Source organism: Vespa mandarinia, chromosome 1 (genome assembly GCF_050613455.1).
Source record: "Vespa mandarinia isolate Hongniang chromosome 1, ASM5061345v1, whole genome shotgun sequence".
NCBI classification, from domain to species: Eukaryota; Metazoa; Arthropoda; class Insecta; order Hymenoptera; family Vespidae; genus Vespa; species Vespa mandarinia.
Genome location: NC_140810.1, coordinates 803,126 through 813,268, shown reverse-complemented (window position 1 = coordinate 813,268; position 10,143 = coordinate 803,126). Strand labels below are relative to the sequence as shown.

General features: G+C 24.6%; 2 protein-coding genes across 7 annotated transcripts; one reads left to right on the top strand and one right to left on the bottom strand.

The window, feature by feature from the left end:
- Positions 1 to 746: 746 nt before the first annotated feature.
- Positions 747 to 5,602, bottom strand: BBS4 (Bardet-Biedl syndrome 4). The gene is made up of 11 exons (XM_035876311.2): positions 5,578 to 5,602; positions 4,560 to 4,793; positions 3,946 to 4,088; positions 3,675 to 3,787; positions 3,383 to 3,477; positions 2,997 to 3,159; positions 2,745 to 2,898; positions 1,904 to 2,026; positions 1,576 to 1,750; positions 1,151 to 1,344; positions 747 to 1,054 (listed from the first exon to the last, which is right to left on the bottom strand). Exons 2-11 carry the CDS (start codon positions 4,639 to 4,641, stop codon positions 992 to 994), a joined length of 1,305 nt encoding a protein of 434 aa, XP_035732204.1. The 5' UTR covers positions 4,642 to 4,793; positions 5,578 to 5,602; the 3' UTR covers positions 747 to 991.
- Positions 4,710 to 10,016, top strand: LOC118446083 (solute carrier family 35 member F5). 6 transcript variants are annotated; one of them, XR_014983232.1, is made up of 11 exons: positions 4,712 to 4,848; positions 5,172 to 5,476; positions 6,014 to 6,229; positions 6,349 to 6,486; positions 6,580 to 6,636; positions 6,720 to 6,983; positions 7,059 to 7,241; positions 7,415 to 7,731; positions 7,803 to 8,048; positions 8,157 to 8,281; positions 8,577 to 10,014. XR_014983232.1 is itself a non-coding variant. In XM_035876308.2 (11 exons), the coding sequence occupies exons 4-11, from the start codon at positions 6,068 to 6,070 to the stop codon at positions 8,224 to 8,226; spliced, it is 1,437 nt and encodes a 478-aa protein (XP_035732201.1). In that variant the 5' UTR covers positions 4,712 to 4,848; positions 5,172 to 5,476; positions 5,558 to 5,571; positions 6,014 to 6,067; the 3' UTR covers positions 8,227 to 10,016. The 6 variants fall into 6 exon arrangements, 5 of the variants coding, with proteins under 5 accessions (XP_035732199.1, XP_035732201.1, XP_035732200.1 ...); XM_035876308.2 differs by adding an exon at positions 5,558 to 5,571 and having other exon boundaries at positions 8,157 to 10,016; XM_035876307.2 differs by adding an exon at positions 5,558 to 5,644 and having other exon boundaries at positions 8,157 to 10,016.
- Positions 10,017 to 10,143: the final 127 nt, after the last annotated feature.

Genomic DNA, 10,143 nt, shown 5'->3' with positions numbered 1-10,143 from the left:
AAATCTGTGTGATACAATATGTAATCGAAAAGTCGTTCGATAATATTCTAAATGTTATGTATATATATATATATTCATTTACTTTACTTTATAAAATAAAAAAGAAATAAAAGTAAAAATAAAAAAATACTTCGGTCATCGGAATCGAATCGAAAGGAATTCCCATGAAATATAGATACATTTTCATTTACAATATTTGCCGTACTATCCCCATGAGAATTTTTTCCATAGGGGCAGATCAATTTCAAAGATTATGATGATTCTTCGTTATTGTATCGATGTCATCATTTAATATGAGATAGCATATATACATATATTTGTTGTTATAAATTATAGGATTATATATATATATATATATATATATATATATATATATATATAATTATAGCAATCTATATATAACATATATGTATAGTATTTTAACTATGATTTTTCCAATGCCTAATCTTTCTGCTATATGAATGTAATTAATATTGCATAAATGATGAATTATAGATATTATTATTATAAAATATATCATTTGATAAAATATATATTTCGTATATACGTGAATATGTATGTATAACAAATTTTTGTATATTATCTCTCTTTTTACTAAATCTATACACAAAATTATACACTAATTTTATGTAATATTATGTAAAGGACAACGAATCAAATAATATTTAAATATTTTATGATATAATATTGTTAATTCATGTAAATGTAAAATTAATATTAAACATAATAATCGTTACTTAATGTGTTATTGTAAAATAAATCTCTGTAAAAGGAAAAAAGAAAAAGAAAGAAAGAATGATAATGACATATTGAAAATTAAATAAAATTTAAATGAAAAGAGTGTCAAAAAAATATGACTTTTCTATATTGTAAACTTACTAACGATGGTTTCGCTCATATATAAAAAAAAAAAAAATAACGATGTAATTAATCTTCAGTGTATGCATATGAATATTTAATAATTTAATAATTTTTAATAATATTTTTCTCGTTAATTATTAGATAACTTATGTTGTTGTAATTTCATCGACAATCTCTTCGCCATTTGTGCTATCTGTTAGAGACAGAAGAAGATGCGTTTAAAGAAAATAACAAATATGAAATTGTAAAAAATATATTTAAAAAAAAGAAAAAAAAGAATTATAATTACCTGCGAGTCAACGTCAATAATAGCCATAATGTCGTTCAGGGACGATAATATTTCCGAAGCTTCTGTAACTTTTCCAATGGCATCGAGAATCACGGCATAATTAATTAATACTAATGGATCTTGGGGTGACAATGAGTGAGCCTTGTCCAATGCTTTTACCGAACCTTCCAAATCATCGAGTCGCTTAAGAGCCACTATTAAGAATAAACAATTGAATTTATCAATAATATTTAATATTTATTTATATATGTTTTATTTATATATACACATAAAAATCCTAATTTTTTTTCCTAACATCCATTTTAATATGAATAAAAGTCAAAAGAAAAATAAAATAAAATAAAAATAGAAACATAAAGCTTATAGCATCGTCAATTTTATGATATTAATTTCAAATCTTCAAATACCAATCGCAATGCACTCACATCCAAGTAAAAGATAGGCCATTGGATTTTTTTTTGATTCGGCATTAACAGCAGCACATAAATAAATAGCAGCTGATGCTGGTTGTCCAGTTGTAAGAAAGGCTATACCCAAATTGTAAACTGGTAAGAATGCCAATGGATTGAGATAATGAGCCCTTTTTAAGCAACTTATTGCCTGAAATTAAATCAAAATTCGATAATTCATTATTTATATTTTTATTTATTACTTTTCATTTTTTTCTTTCACTCTCACTCTCTCTCTCTCCCCATCCATGATTTTCGTTTTACAATAATTTTCTATAAATAAATATTTAATTGTATTACTTACGGCAACAAACTTTTGTTTCCCATAAAAACACATGCCAACATTATTCCAAAGAGCTGATGATTCGGGTATTAATTGGGCCGCTATTTTATATTTAGATAATGCCACGTCATATTCGTTATGTTTCTGAAATAAGAAAGGTATATATATATATATATATATATATATATATATATATATATATATATATATATAAGAAAAAAGAAAAAAGAGAAAGAAAAAAATTGAATACACAATTATCGAACGAGGCTCAATGCCGTCCATCAAATGTCTATCATGGAATTGTTCTCTATGAATTTTATTCAATCTAATGGAATATGGTTTTTGGTATTTTAATTGGCATGTGTCTACATATATCTATGCATTTCGGCGTTAGATTTCTCTACCTATTAAATTACCATTATATCATTATAATGATCTTCCGTAGAATATAATTTCATATAATAATGTTCCTTACTGATATATATATATATATATATATATATATATATGTATATATATATATATATAAGCCGATTATTATGAGAAATAATATTAGACAAGTTGTATAATTATAAGTTATATAATATATTGTTTCGAGATATTTTAAAATTTCAATTTGAATTATTATTTAAATGTTATTATGCTATAATGATAAACTGGAAAGATAAATATATAATTAAAAATAATTCTTTTATGTAAATTAACAAAACAAAAAAATTTTTAACATTAGCGTTGTTGCGATATCTCAAATAACTTAGATCACATTCATATAATATTCTTTGATAAATTGATAAGTCTCTAGTATTTAACTGACCAAACACCGAGGAATAGTTATCTGTTAATCCGTTTTAATTTGACTCACTTGCATTATATAAGCAATTGGTAAAAGAGCTTTAGAACAATTTGACGCATAAGCTAAAGTAGTCCCGAATTGTTGAAATGCTCTTTGTATATCTCCAATTCTTAGGTATAACAAACCTAATTCTGTGGAAACAGTTACGCTTTCTGGATTTCCACTAAATTCAATGAATAATTTAATGTTAGATAATGCTAGATTGAAATGCCAATGAAAATATTTTCATTGTTGAAAAATGTTTTCATTCTTGAAACATACGTTAATGCGGCGATATAAATATTTTTAGCTTCTATTATCTGATCTTCCATCATGTGTACTCTTGCAAGAGCGAGATACGGTAATTCATTTTTCGTTAACTCGATCGATCTTTTAAATTGCTTTTTCGCTTCTTGTAATTGGTTTAATTTGGTGTAACACTGTCCTAAAAAGAAAAAAAAAGAAATTCGATTAATTAACGTTCCTTTCATTCACGTGATAGAAACAATAAGAACAATAGGAAACAATTGTATCAAACGTATTGTATCGAAGTGTATTGTACCAAAAAAAAAAAAAAAAAAAAAAAAATAATAATAATAATAATAATAACAATAATAATAAACGATCAAAAAATTAAGAAATTAAGAAATTATTCAATTATTAATTACCAAGACTATAATGTATATCCCAATCAGGTAGAACTGTTATCTTTTCTGCTTCTAAATATGCTTCGATCGAACGTTTATGACTACCCATTATCAATCTGAAAGAAATACTAAAGATAATAAAATTTATGAATCACATAATTAGATAACAATAAGAAACAAAAATATATGAGAAAGATGTAAACGTGGTGATATAAGAGAAAGAAAAAAGAAAAAAAAGCAATACTTTTTAAAATACGATAGATGATAAAAAATAAATATAAAAAAAAAAGAAGTATAAAAATAAATTACTCACAAAGATTTAGCTATTTGTTTAACATTATTAACGTTGGATGAATTCACCTTGTAAGCTGCTTGAAAACTATCTAAGGAATCTTGAACTTTACCTTCCTTTCTCAGGATAAGACCCTACGAAATTAAAAATCCATATAATACCAAAATAATGTAATAAGCGTAATAACAAAGTGTTATAATATTAATTAAAAAAAAAAAAGAAAAAAAGAAAAAACAAGCAATTAAAATCATTGGAAAATATTAGGAAAAAATTCTAAATACCGTAGAATTACCTTTAAATAATTTGCATATTCATTGTGACCATTTGATTTAGCTAATTCTTCCTCAATAAGAATTTTACATATCCTATATTCACACCTCGTATAATAACGATGTAATAACCAATTACGAATTTCTATTGATGGTATGTCGACGACTAAATGTGATTAAAAATAACAATTAATTCCTTATATTAACGTACATATCATTGACATCTTCCATCAATATATAATAATTTAATTATTTTATATGATTGAGCCGGTAATTATGAAAGTATTTTTTAAAAATTAGAAAAAAAGAAAAAGAAAAAAAAAAGAAAAATAAAAAGAGAAAAAAGGAATTCGTTTATCGCTTAATTGACATGGCAATTATCTAAGTTATAATAATAAATAAGTAATAAATTAATTTTTTATTTCTTTTTTATTTTTTACTTGCAATTAAGCGAAGATCACTCTTATAATCATCGACTCAATTGACCCAATTACATTTATATATTGCTATTTAATTATTACACGATGACAATAGAGAAAGATATAATAACGCAGGAAGATTCGAAAAATTATTTTTCCTGTTATTTGAATGTTTGAATTTTTATAGAGTTATCTCCTTAGTAACAAAGATATAGTACCTTTCTTCGTTCTATCATCTCTTAATCGTTGTGAAACTGTTGGTTGTTGAATGCGACCGTTGCTCAGTGCATTGTTTGCCATTATCACTATACTACTACGTTTATTTAAAGCTCCTTTGCCTATGACGTATATAACTAGTAGATAATTAACATTCACAATGTTCGTATACCATTCTCATAATCGAAGTATTTGTTGTGGTGGCCGTCACTCCGGTAACAAGAACTTCAAAGTATCTATACAAGAATTATGGATCGAGAAGATACGTTTGTTAGATACAGGAAAAATCGGGTAATATATGTAATACAATTTTATTAAAAAATTGAAACTTTTCTGTTTCTTTTTTTCTTTTTTTTTTTTTAATACAACTTTTATTATACTCCACTTTTTTCGTGATTATTTATGTCGTACGTTCTATAAACAATTGCATATACCGTAATATAAACAAATTATTAATATTTTTGTATTCTATATATTTTATTCTATATATTTTTATTTTTCTATGATATAGTGTGTGTATGTAAATATGTATATATATATATATATATATATATATATATATATATAATATGTAATATTTTATTTTTGTATTTTAATTTATATTCCGCAAACAGCGCCAACGAGGCGATAAATGAAACTACGGAACGTCATCTGAAAATTAATATGGCCACAAACGGTTGTCATTACGTGATAACGAGATATAAATGTTGAAATAACAGTGAAAGTACGAAGAAATCGCGAAAGATATTGTGAATATAAGATTGTTATTATAATAGGAGAGAAAAAAAAAATTTGTTAATTAGTATACTACAAAATATGCATTCCAACTTATTATTTCAAAATGTAGAAATAGAATTTATTCTAATACGATAGAGATTAATCGTAAAGTCTTTCAAAAAATAAATGTTATCAGCTTATGGTAAGTTCTTTATTAATTAGTCATTTATTTGATTATCATATAGAGAGTAATATTATATATAACAGGTTTTTATTTTTATAGGTTATTCTGAAACGGTATACCTTCGCGATGTATATATACACAGTTATTCCACCTGTTACCTACATACACAATACTATTTAACGTTATGTCAGTTTTATTCTTATTATATAGCAAACATTCAAATAAGATAATAGACGTTAAACGTATGCCGCGTTTTTTTTACATTACATAAATGCACAATTGAACACATTAAACCTTGAAATACTTCCTTGTTTACTTTCATATATGCATTCTTCCATTTGTTTTATTGGACTTTATTATACTCTGCATATGTCACATTTGTACGCTTGACTAATAACATTGTGTTATTAAATTAGATAAATGTGTTTCTTACGCAAATAAAAGATATATAAATAGACATATATACTTCTTTTATAATATTTTATTTGATATTTGATGGTAATATATATCATATCTTATAATTTCTTTTTTAATATTTTAATTATCAAATTCTAGCGGCTGAAACAAACATGACCCCCTAAATGTAAAATAGTATAAACTATTTTCAAGATGAGTTGTTCTGTGGAATTAAGACAACGCAGACAACAGGGGATGACGGAGGATCCTCATAGACTTGCAGCAATGATGAATAAATCTCAAAGACTTGTTTTAGGACTTTTGGTTTTATTATTGGTTGATATCATTTGGGTTTCAAGCTCTGAATTGACGAAAGTAAGATTTTTATTTAATAACTATAATATAACTTATTTATAGTTTCAAATATTTTATACAGATTTATTTGACTTTTTTTTTCAATAATTGTATTTTATACGTTCAAATTTATATTTCAGTATATTTATAGAGAAGCAGCTTTTGAAAAGCCATTTTTTAGTACATATATAAAAACATCCATGTTTACTCTTTATTTACTTGGTTTATGCTTTTGGCCCCCATGGCGGGATCAATGTAATAGGCCAGCGACTTATATGGTATGCGTATAAATATAAAATATTTTTTTTTGTAGGAACTATTATTGATTGGAGTGTTTACTTAAACATTAATTTTTCTTTTTCTACATTCAGTTCATAGACCCGAATGTCGAAGATGATAATTTCTACACAGAAGCTAATACAAGTTTGGTAAGAATAATTTGTTATTTTGATAAATTTAATATTACTTTCAATGTATAACGTTAATTACATTAAAATGAATAATATTTTAGAGTGATCCAACATTTGTGCCGATAAAGACACCAGATCATTGTGAACGTTCTTCTGGTACAGAAAGTGACGATTCTTCCATTCGATCTGTAAGATTTAGCAAATTAGCAGAAGTCAGACACATGTCAGAAAGCGATGCTACAGAAGCTTTACTAGCTAGACTAAGTTATCAAGCAAGCATCAGAGCTGGGGAGCATGCTCGACGTCAAGCTAATAAATTTTCTGTTCAGAAAGTAGCTAAAATTGCACTTATGTTTTGTTTATTTGTAAGTAGTCTTATAATAATATTACAAACAATATGAATTATAATTAATTATTCATTATATGAATTTACGTTTTAGTGGTTCTTAGCAAATTACACTTATCAAATAGCATTATCTGAAACAGAAGCTAGTGTTGTCACAATACTATCTTCTACGTCGAGTTTATTCACTCTATTCCTTGCTGCCTTTTTTCCAAGTAATGGAGGAGATAAGTTTACATTATCGAAACTAGTTGCTGTATCTGTTAGCATATTTGGATTAGTGAGTTTTTTCAAATTTTTTCTAAATAGAAAGTATATTTATGATTTTTAAAAAATTCCTTTAAAATGATAATAATATAATATAAAAAAAATGTTTCTCTTTAAATTGTAAATTATTTTCTTTTCTTCTTTTTTTTTTTTTTTTTTTTTTTTTTTATTTTTTTTTTATTTTAGGTATTAGTCGGTCTTTCAGATTTAACAATAGAAAGTAGTAGAATACCAACAGGTATAATATTGGCTCTAGTCAGCGCATTTTTTTATGCAGCATATATTGTATTTTTGAAAAGAAAAGTCGATCACGAAGATAAAATGAATATACCAATGTTTTTTGGATTTGTGGGACTTTTCAATTTAACACTTTTGTGGCCACTATTTTTTATTCTTCATTATGGCCACTGGGAAGAATTTGAATGGCCTGATACTCATCAATGGACATTTTTGATCATCAATGGATTAATTGGCACTGTATTAAGTGAAGTTCTTTGGCTATGGTAAAATTAAAAATATATACCAATATATTTTTTTATTTCCTGACTATATTCATTGGTTTTTATATTACCAGGGGTTGTTTTCTGACATCATCATTAATAGCAACATTGGCTATTAGTTTAACAATGCCAATGTCAATGATAGCTGATGTTCTATTAAAAAAGGTTGAGTATCCTTGCATTTTTTACTTAGGAACCATTCCAATGCTGTTAGCATTTTTGACTGTATCTATACTATCCCATTATGATAACTGGGATCCTGTTATGGATTTAATAAAGAGACTGTATCTCTGGATTTGTCGAAAGAACAGATCTACAAGGTACCCATAGCTATATAATTTCTATAAATAAAATAACAAATATAATAATTACATATTCTTATAAGAAAAATATTATATAAATTAGTAAATTATACTGGTATTTTACAGGATACCAGATCTTGAAGCAGAACAGACAGAATCACTCATAGGAATAAATAATGGTGAGCACGAAGCTTGATTCGACAATAAAAGCAGTCGCATAATGCAAATGTTTTCTGTAAATCTCTACAAAGGTAATCTATATTTTGTTTATGTCTAAAGCCATTTTATAAACGATATATGCTAAGTTCAAATATTCTTTATATATGTATAAACATACATGATATACTGATATATACATATATATGTATGTATGTATATATCAGTATTCTATGAAGCAATTGTTAAACATAAAATATCTTGAGAAATTTATGTTTATTGTGAAAAAATGATAATAGAAGAAAAAAAACGGCTTTAACACCAATGATAGAATGAAGATATTATATAACTGGTCAAAGTAATTATAACATAAGCATTTTATCTCTTTAGCTCGCAAAAAAAATATTACAATACTGCCAGACAATAATAATAATTTATTTGAAATGAAGCTTACATGTTCTTTTTTTAAAATATTGTATATCTGTGAACTACCTCTGTGTAAGAAAGTATTGGCATTAATCAACAATTTCATGTAATATATATATATATGAATTATGTTCCATCTTATCTATAATTTGATTTAGAAACAGCTTTGTATTAAGAGAATTAATAAGAGAGCATATATTATCTAATATTTCAACGGTTTCATAATGATTCAAAAATTCTATTTGAAGAAATACATTTTCTCTAAGGATTTGTTATATTTCATAAAGAGATAAAAGATTTTACAATATTGTTTGATTAAATAATATTTGAATTCATTCAGAAGATTATAATGATATATAATATGTAACATAAGAACAACATAATTCAAATTATGTAAATATACTCAAAATATCATTTGATGTGCAATACTTCAATTTATTAAACTTTATAGATGTTACAAGATACATGACTAAGTATTTTATAACGTGTTCTATTGTTGTCGTAATTTATCTTCTTTTGCTATAATCTTATTTAATATTTTAAAAATCAAACAAATTTTTGTTACAATTCTAAAAAAAAAGAAAAAAAGAGAGAGAAAAAAATAATCTATGCATTATGTACTTATATTAATTTCATATTGATTGTGAGAATTAAATATTTCTTTGACAATTTATGATTACTATTTATATGAAAATAAACAATAAAAATAATTTTCTGGACCAATTAAAAATTACAATAACAAATTTAACACAGAGAGTGGAAAACGTAATCAGTATATTACAATACATTATTTTTTTTATATTTAATAAAAGTATTAATTAGCTTTGTATCATATTTGTTATATCTAGTCAAAATGTTTCTATTGTCACACATTCCTTTATCAAAAAGTAACTTTAATACAATTGAAATGTTATTTAAAACAATTTATATATAGAGACTTATTTTGTTATATGATTAATATCATTGGCAAGAAATGTAATATTAAGAATTTTTCCTAACCTAAGAAGTAATGCGCACAACAATTTCAATGCTATGTTGCTGGGAAAAAAAAAAAAGGAAAGAAACTATTGTAAAGTTTTTTAGGAATTTATTAAATATTTATTACTTTTCTAAATTTTAACTCTAGTTATACCATTCCATATGAAATATTAACATATAAATAGTACGAATGTTAAAAATATCTTGTCTAAATGTTGAGGATTATTATTACATGATTCAAAATGGCAGTAATATTGTGATATAATATCAGTGCGCAAAAATATAATTTAATGAAATGTAAAATAAAATATCCGGATGACATATTAGATTATAGATAAGCGTTCCTGTATCTATTATAATTGTAAATTAAATGTAAATATGAAACAATAGGTTTAAAATTAAAATTATATACATATTATATAAAATATACGAAATTTCATTACAAGCAATTCTATTTTCATTTTGCTACACAACAATATTATTTATTTTGTATATATATATATTTTTTTTTAACTACCATTATAATTAAAAAATGATCTTTAAAATTCATTTT

Coding starts and splice junctions, on each gene's coding strand:
- BBS4 (XM_035876311.2), bottom strand. CDS start 4,641: ATGGCAAACAATGCACTGAGCAACGGTCGCATTCAACAACCAACAGTT. Junction 4,089..4,559: donor AGATGATAGAACGAAGAAAG/GTACTATATCTT, acceptor AATCACATTTAG/TCGTCGACATACCATCAATA. Junction 2,899..2,996: donor ATTTATATCGCCGCATTAAC/GTATGTTTCAAG, acceptor CATTGAATTTAG/TGGAAATCCAGAAAGCGTAA.
- LOC118446083 (XM_035876308.2), top strand. CDS start 6,068: ATGAGTTGTTCTGTGGAATTAAGACAACGCAGACAACAGGGGATGACG. Junction 6,230..6,348: donor CAAGCTCTGAATTGACGAAA/GTAAGATTTTTA, acceptor TTTATATTTCAG/TATATTTATAGAGAAGCAGC. Junction 6,487..6,579: donor ATAGGCCAGCGACTTATATG/GTATGCGTATAA, acceptor TTCTACATTCAG/TTCATAGACCCGAATGTCGA.